This window comes from Heterodontus francisci, chromosome 27 (assembly GCF_036365525.1).
Source record: "Heterodontus francisci isolate sHetFra1 chromosome 27, sHetFra1.hap1, whole genome shotgun sequence".
Lineage (NCBI taxonomy): Eukaryota > Metazoa > Chordata > Chondrichthyes > Heterodontiformes > Heterodontidae > Heterodontus > Heterodontus francisci.
Window position 1 is genome coordinate 18,536,602 of NC_090397.1, and position 18,400 is coordinate 18,555,001.

An 18,400-nucleotide genomic window follows, 5' to 3' on the forward strand; every position below is an offset into this window, starting at 1 on the left:
GGAAAGTTAGGAGACCCAGGGAATTAATTAAATGGATTTTCCCGAGCTGAGGCTCAGCGAGCCGACCCAATATTATGAGAGTCAGCATAGGCTGCCCAGTATGAAAGTGAAGCAGAGGGAGTCCCTGATTGTGACTATTTAAAGAATGAGGTACTGATGAGGAAATGGAGTTCTCCTCACAGACCTGAGAGCAAGGAGTGGACAGTAGTTCATCAATTAGTGGTGCCGCAGAGGTACCGGAGAGAAATGTTGAAAAGGGCCCAAAAGACTACAGTGGCTGTACATGTCGGTATACGAAAGACCAAAGCCCGCATAAGACAGCATTTTGACTGGCCAAAACTCCACAAAGATGTGGTGGAGTACTGCAGGAGTTGCCACATGTATCAGGTTGAGGGGAAGCCCCAGCCTACAGTGAGGCTGCACCCCTAAGTCCTGGACTGGTGATAGGAGGACCCTCCAGCCGAGGGCTGGTGAACTGTAAGGGACCTCCGCCGAGAACAAAAAGGGACAGGCAGGCACAGGCTGGCAAAAGGTTCAATAGAGAAGGGGAAAAAGTGACCAAGAAGGCAGGTTAAAGGAAGTCAGGGAGGAATCCCGAATGAAAACCCCTACTGTCCGGTCAGCCTAGCCTGCAAAATGTGAAAACGTTAGACCCCACATCCTCCTACGTAAATGCAGACTCCAGAAGCACCCCACCAGAGTTTCTAACAGCACTTACAGGAACCTGCAGAGACAAAAAAAGAACTCTAGGGGGCAGAGAAACTGAGAGGGTGATGCCTCACCTAGTCAAAGCACCACAGAGGAGTGCAGTAGAGTCTGTACAAATACCTGCAGGCAGGAGTGTCCTCTGGGACAAAGGGGAGCTGAGAGAAGAATCCTCCCCCACATTCAGAAAGAAAGTGAACCACCCATCCCCTGAAGTCAAAAGCCTTTGCATGACTCAGCAAAGCACTGAAAAGAGTTCAGGATAGACCCGCCTAATACTTACATTTTTTTAAATTACCTCAGCAGGAACAAAGACCCGAGGCAGCCATGGAAATGGGCAAATGGAAGAGAAACTTACCCAAAAAAAGATGTTTATTGGGATGCCAAAAAGGGGGCAATTAAAGCAGCACAGGCATGAAGAGAAGACAAGCTGCAATAGGCTTTAGGATTTATGAATGAATGGGAATGAATGACAGAAATGTATGTTTTTTTCTGTGTCTTACATTTTTCTCTCGACCCTTTTAATGAAATGTGCTTTTCTCAAATCGCATTTCATTCCGCTGGGTGTGGAGGTGTCATGCTAGGCCCCCACCTGCCAAGAGTGAGGCATATTAATTTGGTCATGAACATTGATTTTAAACTGTTACTGGAGTGAAGAAAGGACTTGGTAAACAGATCAGCCGTGGCTGGAAAAGACATTTGCATATTAACAGACAGTGTTTGGAAGGACAAAGCAGCTATTCCCTGATACATTCAGCCCACAATGGACTTTTGATTACCAGACGTTGAAGGTGGGGCAGCTCGCATTCCAGGTTGACTGCTAAGATGGCAGAATACACAAACGGACATGGTCAAACAACTAGTCACATGACTAACCTGCTAGCCGACCTGAGTTTTTTGAATTTGTACAAACAATTTGGGCAGAAAGTCTATTTGCTCCTGGACTGAGAAGATCTCTCTCCTGTCTGCTCCCAGCTCTTTCTCACAAGCCTCTGAATCCAATGAAGACACATGAACCCCAAGAGAGAAAAGTCTCCTACAGCGAACAAGGTTTAAGAATAATACTGGGCCCCAACGAAAAGCAAGATCTACCTATAATCAAGGACTCCACAGTGAGCTCGAAGAACTTTAACAACTACTCTTCTGATATTGCCTGAAACCTTTCCACTTTATTTTTCTTCTGCTCTTTTCTGTCTCTATTTGCATGTATGTATCGCGTATGAATGCTAACGTGGGGCGCGTCATGTATCCATAGGCATTAACCAAATTAGAGTTTAAGTTTAATAAATTTCAATCTTTCCTCTTTAAACCTAAGAACGTCTGCTTGTGCTGGTTTCTTTGCCTTATAATTGGAAAGCAGTGAACAAGGATTCACCAAGGGGGAGCTAAAAACACGGTGTGTTTAAAATTAAACCCTGTTACGGTAAGACCAGAAGAAGGCTGAGTGGGACCCATAGACACCTTTCTCACCTGGTTGCAACAGTGCCACACAATAGGTTAATACACAAGATAAGGGCTCATGGAGTTGGGGGTAATAGATTAGCGTGGAGAGAGGATTGGTTAATGGACAGCATGCAAAAAGTAGGGATAAAGGGGCATTTTAAGTTGACAGGCTGTGAATAGTGGTGTGCCACAAAGATTGGTGCTGGGCCTCAGCTATTTACTACCTATATTAATGACTTAGATGAAGAGACAGAGTAATGTATCTACGTTTGCTGATAATACAAAGCTAGCTGAGCTTTAAGCTGTGAGCAGGACACAAGGAGGCTGCAAAGAGATACAGAAACGTTAAGTGAGTGGACAACAGGGTGGCAGATGGAGTCTAATGTGGGGAAGTGTGAAGTTATTTACTCTGGTCCTAAGAACAGAAAAGCAGAATATTTTTTAAAAGGAGTGAAACTTGTAAATGTCGATGTTCAGAAGGACTTGCGTATCCTCGTACAAGGAACACAAAGCAAGCATACAGGTACAGCGAGCAATTAGTAAGGCAAATGGCATGTTGGCCTCTATTGCTGGGAACATTGGAAGATAGGAACTGGAGAAGGCCATTCAGCCAGTCAAGCCTGCTCTGCCATTAGATCATGGCTGATCATCTACCTCAACACGGCTTTCTCGCACTATCCCCATATCCCTTCATGTCATTAGTATCCAGAAACCTATCGATTTCTGTCTTGAAAATTAATGAGCGTCCACAGCCCTCTGGGGTGAAGAATTCCAAAGATTCACCACCCTCGAGTGAAGAAATTCCTCCTCATCTCAGTCTTAAATGGCTTACCCCTTTTTCTGAGACTGTGTCTCCTGGTTCTAGACTCACCAGCCAGGGGTAACATCCTATCTACATCCATCCTGTCATGCCCTTTAAGAATTTTGTACGTTTCAATGACATCACCTCTCATTCTTCAAAACTCTCGAGAATACAGGCCCAGTTTCCTCAATCTCACCTCATAAGACAATCCCGCCATCCCAGGGATCAGTCTGGTGACCCGCCGTTGTACTCTCTCGATGGCAAGTATATCCTTCCTTCAATAAAGAGACCCGAACTGTACACAAGACTCCAGCTGTGGTCTCACCAAGGCTCGATACAATTGCAGCAAGACTTCTTTACTCCTGTACTCAAAACCCCTTGCGATGAAGACCAACATACCATTTGCCTTCCTAATTTCTTGCTGTACTTGCATGCTAGCTTTTGGTGACTCATGACCAAAGACGCCCAGGTACCTTTGGACATCAACACTTCTCAGCCTCTCACCATTTAAGAGATACTCTGTCTTTCTGTTTTTTCTACCAAAGTGGATCACTTCACACTTATTCACATTATATTCCATCTGCCATGTTCTTGCCCATTGACTTAGCCTGCTCAAGTCCCCTTGAAGTCTCCTTGCATCCTCCTCACAACTTACATTCCCACCTAGTTTTGTGTCATCAGCGTATTTGGGAATATTACATTTGGTCCCCAAATCATTTATATAGATTGTGAACAGCTGTGGCCCAAGCACTGATCCTTGCGGTATCCCACTCCTAACAGCCTGCCATCCTGAAAATGACCCATTTATTCCTACTCTGTTTTATGTCTATTAACCAATTCTCAATCCATACCAGTATATTACCCCCAATCCCACGTGCTCTAATTTTGTTTACCAACCTCCTCTGTGGGAGGTTATCAACAGCCTTCTGAAAATCCAAATACAACACATCCACTGGTTCTCCTTCATTTATGCTACAAGTAACATCCTCAAAAAACTCCAACAAGTTTGTCAAACATGATTTCCCTTTCATAAATCATCATTTAAGTGTCCAGTTAGCACATCCTTTATAATAGATTCCAACATTTTCCCCACTACTGACGTCAAACAAACAAACCTGTAGTAAAGTTCCCTGTTTTCTCTCTCCCTCCTTTCTGAAATAGTGGGTTTACATTTGCTAGTTTCCAGTTTGCAGGAACCATTCCAGAAACTTGCCCCTCATACCTTCATGGTTTCCTTCGTCAGATTTAAGACCCTAGTTTCAGAAATGAATTATATCACTTTCAAACTTATTGTAAAATTCTATCATATTATGGTCACTATTTCCCAAAGGCTCCTTAACAGCAAGGTTATAAATTCATATTCTCTCATTACATAATACTAAATTTAAAATAACTCGATCTCTAGTTAGTTCTTCAACGCACTACACCAAAAACCCATCTTGTACACACTGCAGGAATTCATCCTCCACAGCATTAGTGATCAGGTTTACCCAGTCCATATATAAATTGAAGTCGCCCATTACTACTGTATTAACCATGTTACATGCACCTCTAATTTCCAGATTTATACTGTGCCCATTACCACTACTGTTTGGTGGCCTATAAATAACTCCCAACGTTCACTGCCCCTTACTGTTTCTTAGCTCCACCGAAACTGATTCCACATTTTGATTCTTCACTCTAAGATCCTCTTTCACTAATGTATTGATCTTGACCCTTAAGAGCACTACCCCACCTCCCCTAAATGACGAATACCCTTGAATATTCAATTCCCAGCCTTGGTCACCCTGTAACCACGTCTCTGTAATGGAAATTAAATCATACCCATTTACCTCTATTTGTGTCTTCAAATTAAACGTATCCTAGGCTGTTAAAAGAAGCAAGAAAGGAAACAGTCGAAGGTCTGACCATCATTTTCCAGTCCTCACTGGATACAGCTGTGGTGTTGAAGGATTGGAGAACTGCTAACGTTGTACTTCTGTTTAAAAAGGGAGCAAGGGATAGACCGAATAATTACAGGCCAGTCAGTCTAACCTCAGTAGTGGGCAAATTATTGGAATCTATTCTGAGAGACAGGATAAGCGGTCGCTTAGAAAGGCACAGGTTAATCAAGGACAGTCAGCATGGATTTAAGGCAAGATCTTGTCTGACCAACTTTATCGAATTTTTTGAAACAGTAACAAGGAAGATAGATGACAGCAGTGCAGTTGATGTGGTCTACATGGATTTTAGCAAGGCTTTTGACAAGGTTCCACATGGCAGACTGGTTAAAAAAATAAAATCCCATGGAATCCAGGGAAATGCAGCAAGGTGGATACAAAATTGGCTCAGTGGCAAGAAACAAAGGATAATTGTTGATGGGTGTTTTTGTGACTGGAGGGTTGTTTCCAGTGGCATTCCGCTGGGCTCAGTACTGGGTCCCCTACTTTTTGCGGTATATATTAATGATTTGGATGAAAATGTAGGGGGTACGATCAAGAAGTTTGCAGACGACACAAAGATTGGCCGTGTGATAGATAGCAAGGAGGATTGCTGTAGGCTGCAGGAAGATATTGATGGTCTGGTCAGATGGGCAGGAAAGTGGCAAATGGAATTCAACCTGGAGAAATGTGAGGTGATGCATTTGGGGAGGTCAAACAAGGCAAAGAAATACATGATTAATGGAAAAATACTGAGAAGAGTAGAGGAAGTGAGGGACCTTGGACTGAATGTCCACAGATCCCTGATGGGAGCAGGACAGGTTGATAAGGTGGTTTAGAAGGCATATGGAATCCTTTCCTTTATTAGCTGAAGTATAGAATATAAGAGCAAGGAGGTTATGCTGGAACTGTATAACTCATTGTTTAGCCACAACTTGAGTATTATGTGCAGTTCTGGTCACCTCATTACAGAAAGGATGTAATTGCACTGGAGAGGGTACAGAGGAGATTTACAAGGATGTTCCCAGGACTGGAAAAATGCAGCTAAGAGGAAATATTGGATAGGCTGAGGTTGTTCCCTTTGGAAGAGAGAAGGCTGAAGGGAGATCTGACTGAAATATACAACATTTTGAAGGACATGGATAGAGTGGAGGTGAAGGGTCTGTTCACCTTAGCAGAGGTCAGTGACTAGGGGGCATAGATTTAAAGTGACTGGTCAAAAAAATTACAATGGAGTTAACGAGAATCTTTTTCACCCAAAGGGTGGTGGGGGTCTGGAACTCACCGCCTGAAAGGGTAGTTGAGGCAGAAACCTTCAACTCATTCAAAATCAGTCTGGATGTGCACCTCAAGTGCCGTAATCGACAGGGTTACGGACCAAATACTGGAAGGTGGGATTAGAATGGATGGATCAATGGTCAGTTGGCACAGATACGATGGCCAAGTGGCATCTTTCTGTGCCTTAAACTTTTTATGATTCTATCTACTTTGTTGCGAATGCTGCGTGCATTCAGAAAGAGTGCCCTTAAATTTGTCTTTTTAACATTATTCCGCATCCTGATCCTATTTGATGATTGCCTTTGCTTTGTTTGCCTTCTAATTTCACTTACTTTGCTACTTACAGTTACCAGTTTTGCTTCCTTCCAATCTGAGCTACCCCTCAGGTTCTCACCCCCCTCCCAATCTAGTTTAAACCCTCCCCAACAGTACTAGCAAATCTCCCTGCGAGGATGCTAGTCCCGGTCCTGCTCAGGTGCAACCTGTCTATCTGTCCCAGAACTGGTCCCAATGCCTGCTAAATCTGATGCCCTCCCTCCTACACGAATTCTCCAGCCACGTGTTCAATCGATCAATCCTCCTATTCCTATGCTCACTAGCGCATAGCACTGGGAGTAATCCTGAGATACCTGCTTTTGAAGTCCTGCTTTTTAACCTCTTTCCTAGCTCCCTAAAATCTGCTTTCAGGACCTCATTCCTCTTCCTACCTCTGTCATTGGTAGCAATGTAGACCACGACCTCTGGCTGTTCACCCTCCTCCAGAATAAAATCCTCTGTGACATCCTTGCCCCCGGGGCACAGGGAGGCAATATACCATCCTGGAGTCACGTCTACAGCCGCAGAGACGCCTGTCTGTTCCTCTAACTAACGAATCCCTTATCACTATTGCTCTTCCAATCTTCTTCTCCCCTCCTGTTCAGCTGAGCCACCTGTGGGCCACAGACTTGGCTCTGGCTGCACTCCTCTGGGGAACCATCACCCGCACCGGTATTCAAAATGAAAAACGGGTGAGCGAGTGTGATTGCCTCAGGGGACTCCTGCACTACCTGCCTGGTTCTCTTAGACTGCCTGGAGGTCACCCATTCCCTCTCTGCCTGCCCTGCAGTGTGACCACCTCCCTAAACGTGCTACCCACATAGTCCTTGGTCTTGTGGATGCACCACAGTGACTCTAGCTGCCGCTCAATTTCCGAAACCTGGAGCTCACATTTCTGCAGGTGTCTGTCTCGGACACATGGTGCATCCATGACTACCCACATGCCGCAGGATGCACATTCCACACGGCCGAGCTGCCCTGCCATTTCCTAACTTTACAAATTATAAGTAGAATACTTACCAGTTACTCACCAATCAGCTTCTTCTCCTGTCCCAGAATATGAACCAAATAGTGGAGGGTGAAAAAGTTAGAAAAAGAAAGGAGCACCTCATTCTCCCCCTTCACTGAACTCCCAAACTCCAGCTTCACACACACTGTGCTAAAATGCACTCCGTGACTTGGGGAATGCAGCACAAGAATAAAGAAGTCTTGCCACAATTGTACAGGGCTTTGGTGAGACCATACCTGGAATAGTGTGCGCAGTTTTGGTCTCCATACTTAATGAAGGTTAAATATGCCTTGGAAGCAGTATAGCGAAGGTTCACTAGATTGGTTCCTGGGATGACAGGGTTGTTGTATGATGAGAGGTTGAATAAATTTAGTCTACATTCTCCAGAGTTAAGAAGAATGAGGGGTGATCTCACTGAAACGTACAAGATTCTGAAGGGGCTTCATGGGGTAGACACTGAGAGGTTGTTTCCCCTGGCTGGGGAATCTAGAACATGGGAGCACAGGCTCAGGGTAAGGGGATAATCACTTCAGATGGAGATGAGGAGAAACTTCTTCATTCAAGGGGTTGTGAAACTTTGGAATTCTCTACTCCAGAGGGCTGTGGATGCTCCATCGCTGAATATCTTAAGGCTGAGATAGACAGATTTTTGGTCTCTCAGGGAATCAAGAGATATGGAGAATGGGCAGGCAAGTGGAGTTTAAGCTGAAAAGCAGCCACAATTATATTGAATGGTGGAGCAAACTTGACGAGCCATATGGTCTACTCCTGCTTCTACTTCTTATGCTCTTTGACACGCCATCCTCCTCCAGCACCGCTCCATCCTCGTCCAGCTGTGGAGGATAGCAATTGTCTGGTTCCATTCTTATCTATCCAGACAAAGCACAGAACCAACTGCAATAGTTTCTCTTCCCGTTCCCTTTGGATCTATCCTTGGCCCCCTTGTATTTATCATCTCCACACACCTCAATGGCATCATCCGAAAAATAAGGCATCAGTTTCTACATGTACGCTGACGCCACCCAGCTCTACCTCACCACCACCTCTCTTGAGCCCTTGACACACTGCTTGTCCTACTTCCAGTAGTGGTTGAGCTGAAATTTCCTCCAACTAATTATCGGGAAGACTAAAGTCATTGGGTGAATCTTCCCAGCTCCAGGGAGGCGAATCTGAAGACAGGGCTGGCAGTAAAGATCGAAAGTTGCACTTCAGGTTGGCTCCCCAACGCATTCCCACCTCCAAGCATTCTTGCCGGAGGTGGGCTCTAAGTGGCAATGGCTACTGTCCAGGACAACAGGTAGCCAATTAGGGTCAATTAAGGACTCGGAGCTAAGATACAGACACCAATAGGATTTGCCTGGCATCGGACAAGCCCCTCTGAGAGTCAGGAGACCAACGGCAACTGGGAGGCCTCTCGGCAGGAGGTCACAGGGCCAGTGAGCCCGCATCTCTCTGCCCCCATTATTAGCCGCATGAATCCAAAGACAGCAGTCTGGTCCACGACCAGTCCCATGGAGGGGTTTCCCCTCCACAATGATGGCCCTAAGAGCTGTGGGCCTTCCTTATGCTAAAATCTTCAGCAGACTTCAGAGAACGTCTCCATCCTGAGGTGCCCTCACTGTCTCGGCAGCGCCCGCCTTTCCCAGTGGGCCTGCTGTCTGTCCAGTACTGCAGCACTGCTGATGGGGCCTCCCGCCTGCTGTTTGCAATCGGACAGAGTGGCTGCCTCCCAGAAGATTCCCCACGTCTGCGCACCTCTTACCTGTGAGGTCAGGACCGGGAAATGGTCCCGATGTCTGCAAATATTCTAAGACCAGAAGATACTGCCCATTGTCTTCAGTACTTACTCCAAACTCTGTTCCCTAGTCACCGACTCCATCCCTCTCCCTGGCAACAGTCCAAGGCTGAACCAGACAGTTCATAATCTTGGTGTCATATATGGCCAAAGATGAGCTTCTGACCACATATCCTCGCCATCACTAAGACTGCCTCTTTCCACCTCTGTAACATTGCCTGACTCCGCCCTTGCCACAGCTTATTTACTGCTGAAATTCTCATCCATGCCTTTGTTATTTCTAGACCTGCATCCCAGGCTGGCCATCCATGTTTCATCCTCTTTAAATTTGACATCTAAAACTGCTACACATATCCTGACTACACCAAGTCTCATTCACCCAAAAGAACTCTTCTTGCTGATTTAAATTGGCTCCCACTTAAGCAGCGTTTCGATTTTAAAGTTCTCATCATTGTTTTGAAATCCCTCCATGGCCTCGCCCCTCCCGATCTCTAATCCCCTCCAGCCCCACAACCCTCTGAGGCCCTCTAATTCTGGCCTCTTGAGCATCCCCGATTTTAATGGTTTCACCACTGGCAGCTGTACGTTCAGCTGCTATGGCCCTCAGCTCGAGAATTCCCTCCTTAAACCTCTCCACCGCTCTATTCTTTTTCCATAACATGCTCCTTAAAACCTACCTCTTCGGTCAACATTTCGGTCATTTGCCCCTTATATCGACTTATGTGACTTGGTGTCAAATATTCAGAATCTCAGAATTGTTACAGCGCAGAAGGAGGCTATTCAGCCCATCGGTTTCTGCAATAGCTCTCCGAAAGAGCAATTCCTTCAGTTCCATTCCCCTGCCTTCATTCTTTTTTCACCATGTTGAAGTTGTTGCAAAATGAGGTCTAGACATTAAGAAATGAAAATCTCTTCTCACCTTTCTTGTTTCAATTGTTCAAGACCATTACCCACAAGCAAGCACAATCATTGGGTGAAGTAAGGACAAACAGAAATAACCACACTGAATGTATGTAATTTTAAAAGCTGGTTAATTTTTGACTTACAAGAGTAATATTTGCAAAGGGCAACATTTAGTCCTGTTCCTGCTTAGTCCAGTACAGTATTTCCAAACACAGTGCTTGAAGGCCTGGTGTGTTTTCAGAGGTTGAAGAAAAAATGTGATTAACTACCAGATATGTACAGTTTAGAAGCATACAATCACCATTGACTGATTAAACAGTATAACCTCCAACAACTCTTTACCATAATGCATTATATCATACAAATTTAAATAGCATTCCATTACAATAATCTTCTGCTCAAATCCCAGTTTCCCTGCACTCACTCCCACCAGGGATCTTACAAACATGGTTGTCTAGACAGAGTTAAATATATCTCCCCTTTTTCAATATTTCCTAAAAACTGAGATTCTAGATATCCCTGACAGTTTTGGCTTCCACATTTTGGAGGTTTCAGGTACATGCCTGTTCTGGGTTGAGGGAACCCTCAGAACCGCCACAAAATATATTCAACATTATTTTTCTTCATGACTTCTGTGGAACAATTGAAGCTTTGATGCAACTTATTTTGAAGACAAAAGAGCACTTCTACATTATCTTATTGGTATGCACTCTACAATATAGAAAATGCTACTCTTTTAATCTGATCTTCATAAATAGGTTAAATAATAAGAGATGGTGATAAAGATTGCATTCTCCACAAGCACAGCCCATCGTCACATGGAGGTATCGTATGAGCCTTTCACATTTACTGCCAAAGGCATGGGGCTACAGAAAACACTATGCTTATGAAAAATATAACAGCATAATTTATACATCCCATGCTCAAATTGTACACTGCATAATATAAACACCACTAATAGGTTCAGATGCATTTAAAAATGGCCACCTTAAGGTAATGGGTCTTGAAGATACATTTACAGAGGAAACTAGCTATTTTATTGTTTCCATTTATGCATCCTTCTCAACATTTGGCCTCCAAACTGATTAGTCAGACACAAATGCATTGGCACATCATGCCAGCATCATCATGCAATTATCTTTTGTCATTTTAGTGTTTCTAAAAATTCAGATCAGTATGAATGTAACAGCAATGTGAAAAATAGAATTCATTGAGGGCCATTACTAAGCATAAAAAAACAAGCACTTCCATCCCCCAGCTCAACCAGCCTGCACACACAATAGGGAGTAGATGAATAATTCAAAATATGCATGCAATTAGCCTTAAAGGGTCAATATTCTACAGTTTTCAACACTAAATGGCTACAATTTTCAAGATCAAGGGCTAAGACGCACACAATCCTTACGATGTATCAAAAAAATGAAATAAAGTCGCTTCCTGCAATGTATTTTAGAATTAAGGCAGTTATGAATGTTTATAATTATCAAACTGCTTACATAAATAAAACATTCATACAACTTTTTTTTTTACTATAGCCAGCATGGACTGTTCTGTACAGATTATTCTAACAATGCAAAGACCTTTTGCTTCTCACAACTGAGACTGCAAATCATTCAAAACAATTGGACATATATTTTGCACATTTGCCATTCAACTGAAAAACACAAACTGCAATATTACCTTTTGTATATTGCGATTGACCTTGCAGAAAGATTGGATATTTAGCAGAACCTCATTCGACCACCAGCATATCATCAAACTGGCTAACAAGCATACAGCAGCCATAGGCAAAATATTCCTCGGTGTGCTTTCCAAAATAAAACAAAGCCACCACGCATTGATATTCACCCATCATTTTTGTCATCCTGTTCTGTGTCGATTGAAATAAAAGTGCAGGCAGTATACATGCAATGTGTACAGTTAGCACTGAATTTCAATATTCTGGCACATTCTACTGCTCCATCTCTCAGTACTCAAAGTTAAATAGTTAGTGGTTGCTGTAGGCACTAGCTCATAATTACAATGTAATAATTGCAGCCATACAGCACTCCTGCAAAGAACCAGCACAACCAGTTTAAAAAAAAGTGAATTCTTGCGCTTAAAATGAATGATGTTAGATGCTGTGCATTTCATACATTGATGCTAACAGTGTCTGTTATTTGGACTTGCATCCTTCAGCTCAAAATAATGCGAGATACTAATGACACAGCAAGAGAAACTGAACACCCAAGACCAGAGTGAACGGGGCCAAGTAATGAGATTTAAGGATTGGGAAATGAACAGCAGACGGACTGAGGAGGAGGGTGAATTCAATCTCATATCAGATATATAAAAGAGTATTAATGAGAGGGAAAGAAAAATTGGATTGAGAGGGAAAAAAAGAGGCAGAAAGGAAAATAAGAATTGTTTATTTAAATTTTAAATGGACATATTTAAACTCTCCAACATTAAAGCTGAAGGAATGAGGCTCCACACTTTTACTAGTTAATTCTCGGTGCCAGAAAGGTTGACTAGCAGTCCTTAACATTTATAACATTGTTAAAAAGATACCTGCGCTTCTACCTACTCACCCTAAATGGTTGAGGCAGGTTCAGTTTGTGTCTACCTTGCAAATATAGCAACTTCATGACAGTCAATGCATGTCAATATTGAGGCATGCTGCAAATTGCGGTTTTCGCAAAACTAACGGTGGAGCAATGCAATTTGGATATTGGCATTTAATCACACCTGAAGCTGCTGCACCAATTGCCCATAAATAACGATGAGTGCCATTAGCCTGACTGTTATTTTGACAGAAAAATCTGAGCTATTAGTTGCAGACTTAAACTACTTCAACTCTGCTCCTGCAGCATGCATCAGGACAAACTCTGAGAGCAGCCCTGGGGACCTTACAAGTGAGATGGTTCATCTGGAGATATGTTATGCTTTAGATCCATATCCATTGAAACTACAATTTGTAACTCAATTCGCATAGAACCCTTGCAACAAAAAAGATGTTTATCCCATTGGTCTGGGCTGGATACAAACTTTGATCTCAATGATTAAGGTCATAGAGTTCCATTGCTTTTAGTTGAAACGTTAACGGTTTCTCTCTCTACAGATGCTGCCAGACCTGCTGAGTATTTCCAGCACTTTTTGTTTATACTAGATTTGAAAGAGATGTTTTAATTAGTGGTGTGGGTGTATGTTACTGGCAATCTACGCACATTTTTAAAACCAGGAACTGTCAACCACCACTGGCTGAGAACAAGGCCCAGAACTGATCCAAACAAAGACAATTGGAAAAAAAAAAATCATTCTTTTATCAGCCAGTTTTTGAATAATGAATAACTTTCAAAAGGAGAACTTTGCAAAATAATGCTTAAAAGTTTTAAGTGGCAACAGATTTATCCCTTAGTAGATTTACAGTACCTTGTCCATAGTCATTCTTCATGCATGTAGCAAGACAGTGTTGAGAGTTTATTTAACTGGAAGCTGTCAGAGCAGAGCCAAAAAGATTAATAGCTCCTCCCCTCCCAACAAAAAAGCTGACAGCTCAGAAATAACAGACATAGGCATAATATGTGGAAACAAAAAGTTAAACTGAAATTTCAGTTGTAAAGAGCCCATCTTATAATTTAGCTACATTCAGGCTATTATTACAAGGGAAAACCCTGAAGTATAAAAAAGTAGTAGTGGTGGAGTTCAAATTTACTGAAGGGGGATACAATTACTGAAGGGGGATACAATTACTGAAGGCATGAGATTCATTATCTAGGCAGGGAGGGAGGAGAATCTTGAGGCATCAACATTTCAAAGAAGCAGCTGCAACCAGTCATGAAGAAAGGACCTTTTATGAAGACAACAGCTGAGCATGTTCCAGAAAGTTTCTTTGAGGTAAATTACTTTTTGCGGATTACATTTTAGTAGCTTGCTAGTTATAACTTCTTTGAGAACAAACACTAAATAAAATGTGAAATTATGACTTTATAGAGACCATCAGCTCATTTATTAAAAACATTTTATGTCAAATTTACACACAACCAACATTCTCTGAATGACTGGTGTAATATGCTTGTCACGAACGCGTGCTATGCCAAATGATTTTTTTAATCCATTAGCCAGAAACCTGAATTAAAATTTTTTAAAAGGTGTCTGCTAACAGCTAAAATGGCCACCGAAATTTGCATCAAAACCCCCTAAATTCCAATGCATCGCGAGGGAGTCAAATTGTCCAGCCAGTCCCCTCCAGAACAATGCCTTACGAAGTCTGGAGTGAATCACCTGGCCATACCCCATTAACAAGACATTTAAAGGCAAATACTTGGGTCATTAAGCTGGTGGAGATGAACCAGTCATAGGTAATCACTTGAACAATGGGTCCCTGATTGAGAGCAGGGAATTCCTGGACATGAGCTAATTAAGTTGTAAGAGGAAACACACACTGAGCCATCATGTGAAAGGCCCACCATCTGCATGTTTTAAGCTGGGTTTTCTCTCCCTGCAGCAGACAAGCAACTGAACACTGATCAGAAGAGACACAAGTGGGGTCCCTCCCACTCTCTCACTTCCTCTCCACCCCTCTCCCCTCCCCAGTCCACGTGGCAAGTTTCAAATCCTGCCTGCTGGCCGTAACCACCTAAGCCTATTGCTGCAGCAGACAGAGACCCTGTGAAGGAACTCATCCACATCGCTGTTTCCAGGAGGATCATCGAACTTGCTGGCCACATCTACAAGCCCGAAGCCGCAGGACCACCAAATTCAGCTGGAAGCCAATTGTGTCACCAAACTCCACAGACTGTAGACCCCTTTTTATTACTCCAGACTCTAATATGACCAATCTCTCCTTCCCCACTCTGTAACCTACTTGTTTGTTTGTGCGTGTGTGAGCGTGCGTGTGCGAGAGAACTGAGTGTCTGTGCACGTGAGAAAGTTGGAGCAGAGTTTATTTTACATAGATCTGTTTAAGTACAATAAAGCTAACCTCTTTCTTTGTTAAACTCAAGAAAACCTGTCGGATTGGTTCTTTTACGATCAGGCACTGAATTGGCAAGCACATTCACTTTAAAGAGAGGAAAAAAACCCTGTTGCGGTCAAACAAGGAGAGACACAAGGAGGGAGCCATTTGACCCCTCCTCACCTGATCGTAACACACTTCAGTCCTACTCGCCATCTGATCAGATTGGCTGTGATAGAGGACTGGAGACGATCAGACTGATTGATATTGAATCCCCAATACCAGTGGGAAAAAATGATTTTCTCTCAAAATGCAAACAAGTTGAGTTAGAACAGTGTTGTCCAACATATGGCCTGTGGGCCACTTTCCCGCTCGCCAAAGATTTGGATCCAGCCCGCCAATCAAGGCATGCAGTTAGTTCAGGCCCGTCAATCATGGGCGCTGGCCAATAAAAAGCGTTGGGGGAGGTAGATGAACTTGTTGACGCGGCGGCAGGAGGTCAGAGTGGGCGGGAAGTCGGGAGTCAGCGGCGGGATCTTGGAGTCTGCGGCGGTGGAGAGGTGAGGAGTCTGGGGGTGGGGGGAGTTGAGCTCACAGGGACTGTGGGGGGGGGGGGGGGGGGAGGAGGTGAGTTTCTGTTGCTGGTAGGTGAAGGGAGGAAATGTTGAAGAAAATCTAGTAATTTTTTGGAAACTCAGTATGCCCTATTTCTTGTACCCAGATTAGAGTCAGAGATTGGCCAAGGGTTTAGTTGTGTGCTGGGAAGCGTCAACCAGGGAAAGCATAAGACTTGTTGGTGGTTTTGTAACCATTTGGAAGTTAAGAAGCTTCCCTCTCATAGATGGCAGTCCATGGTTGCATCAGGAAAAGAAAGATTGATGCTGAATGTAGAAGATTCAAACGCTCTTGGACCAATGATTTTTTTGTTTTCTTATCAAGCACAACGGAAACATATTCAAGAATGAAAAGCATCAAAACAAGTTCAAGGTCACTTTTGACAGATGGACATCTAACCGGAGTACTGTGCATCGCTACATCAAGCATGCGGGCAGGAACTGACGACTTGTGCAAGCAAAAAGAATGCAAGGCATCTGACTAAATCAGTGTTCGACATCATGACATTAAATTAAGTTAATTAGTCTTTTCAATTCAAGTTCCTTTGTTGGACATTTGCTGTTATTATTAGATATTTTTTAAATGCCTTTATCTTTTGAAATTTGCTCACCGGCCCCGTGGGCCAAGCAAAAATCGTAATGCAGCCCTCTGCCCGAAAAGGTTGGACAACCCTGGGTTAGAACATCGTCAGCTTACAATGAGAGTTACCATAAACGATATTTAGCGTAAGATCACTGAGGACATTTGTAGCAATCAAACGCCTATCATGGTTATGATATATTAACTCAACACCGATTCAGAATCAAACTGATGCAAATAATTTGTATGGTTTAGTGCTCAACTAGATGGTGCCTTTAACTACTAGACCTTCTGGGGAGCTCTTCTTGGGACTTTTCAATACATAACCACATTAATTTAAAGCAAACAGCAAACACATTTATATGGCATCCATTTGCAACAATCAAGATTGCCGACGAGAAAATATAAGCCTGGCATACAGTTCAAAATAAACCTTTATATTCAGTGAAGTTGCTTTGTAATAGATTGAATTTCTTATGGTAATAATGTCCCTGGGTGACCCCTCTTCCACACTTCCCAACCCCAGATAATGACAATCCTGGTTACCAAAATAGTTTTTCAAAAAACAGGAAGGAGATTTATAATACATGCGTTACCATCAGTTCCACAAGGCCTCAGTGGAGAAATAAGACCAGCATCCAAACAACCTGCAGCTCACTTAAAATGAATTTATGGCATTTTAATGGCTTTCTTTTGGTGAAAAACACCCATTCAACAATGTCAGGAGCTTACCATTTCAGTACCACGTATGTACGTATAAAAGTGTTTAATTTCTGTACTTCATTAGTTCATACACGAACAGATCAGAGCGTAGATTTTTTTTTTGCTGTCCCTTGTTGCTACTTGAAGCAGTGTTTAAAATGGATACCTGCAACATCCAAGGGCCATTTCTATTGACTAACCTTCATCTGTGCTATCACTTTTAATGTGGCTTCATTGGAGTGTTTGGAAAACACAGATCTGCATTATGCATAGGTAGTAACTGGGAGCTTGAAATCACTACTTTGGGCCTTAGGCAATCTGCTGTTAAGACATTATTGGCACACATGTTGGAAGCCAGCTTGGTGCGTTTTGGAGCCAGAGGAAGCACAAGCTCTTGATGGTAGATCCTGTATCCCAGGAAAATACAAACCCTCCAGCGGTAAGAGGTTGGGTGAGCTTTACACTATCTCACCATCTAATGCAAACTTGTTGTTGGTAGTGCGTTGTTTATTAAGTTCTTAGGTACTGTACATGGATGTGTTGCAACTTCAAGAAGTTTTAGCAAAAACAGCAAATGAATTAAGGTCAGAGCATTTGGCAAATGCTATGCCAGTGAACATTTGGATGCAATTATGGCCATATAATTAAATGGTATGAATGTTCTGCAGACAGTATTTCTGTGTTGCATTTCCAGAAAAAAAGTATTCACTTAAAAACTCATTTTAGGAACTAAACCACAGAACTCAAATATTAAAAACATCTGCAGTGAAATTAATTAGGCAAACATCTTGAATATCTTCAAGTCAGCAAATTAAACATTTAAAATATTGTTTTACAGATTTCTACTGCTTGTAGACACCTTTTGACAAAGCACACAATGAGAACATTTTAAGACTTACTCGTCGTTCATGACAAATATACAGTTTTCTTGTGATGTATGTCCGGTCACTGGATGTTTGCAAGTTACCTTCCACTCATTATGACTGCAGAAAAAGAAAAAAAAAGTGTCAGTTTGGTATGCCAATACCTTAATTACTTTCTATGTCATTTCGTTCTGGATCATGTACTAATGGACACACTTGCAAAAGGTACAGTGGTTAATTACCTACCTTGTAGAGCCCTCTTAAATCTTTAAATGGTAAGCATACATCAAACACTTTTTAAATTCACCCAAGCTTAATTAGTTATGGAAAATTCACACACTAAGTACAACCTAAAATAAATTTGTGCTACTCAAGGCAGAGGAACACATTGCCACAGACTGCCACTTTCTTTTTTAGACCCGACACTGATCTAAACTGGCTTCATGATAAAATCCCCAAACAAATTAAGCCAGCAGACGATGGATTGTGCTGTGTGAAGGATGGTTATTATTCAAAGAACAAAATGCAAAAAATCT

General features: G+C 42.6%; 1 protein-coding gene across 8 annotated transcripts in view; it reads right to left on the bottom strand.

Moving 5' to 3' along the window:
* Positions 1 to 18,400, bottom strand: part of plekha5 (pleckstrin homology domain containing, family A member 5) — a 400,949-nt gene that overhangs the window by 161,793 nt on the left and 220,756 nt on the right. For all 8 annotated transcript variants that reach the window (XM_068058936.1, XM_068058935.1, XM_068058937.1 and 5 more), the window contains exon 4: positions 17,901 to 17,984. In XM_068058936.1, coding sequence (XP_067915037.1) covers positions 17,901 to 17,984 — 84 coding nt within the window. The remainder of the gene's footprint in view (positions 1 to 17,900; positions 17,985 to 18,400) is intronic.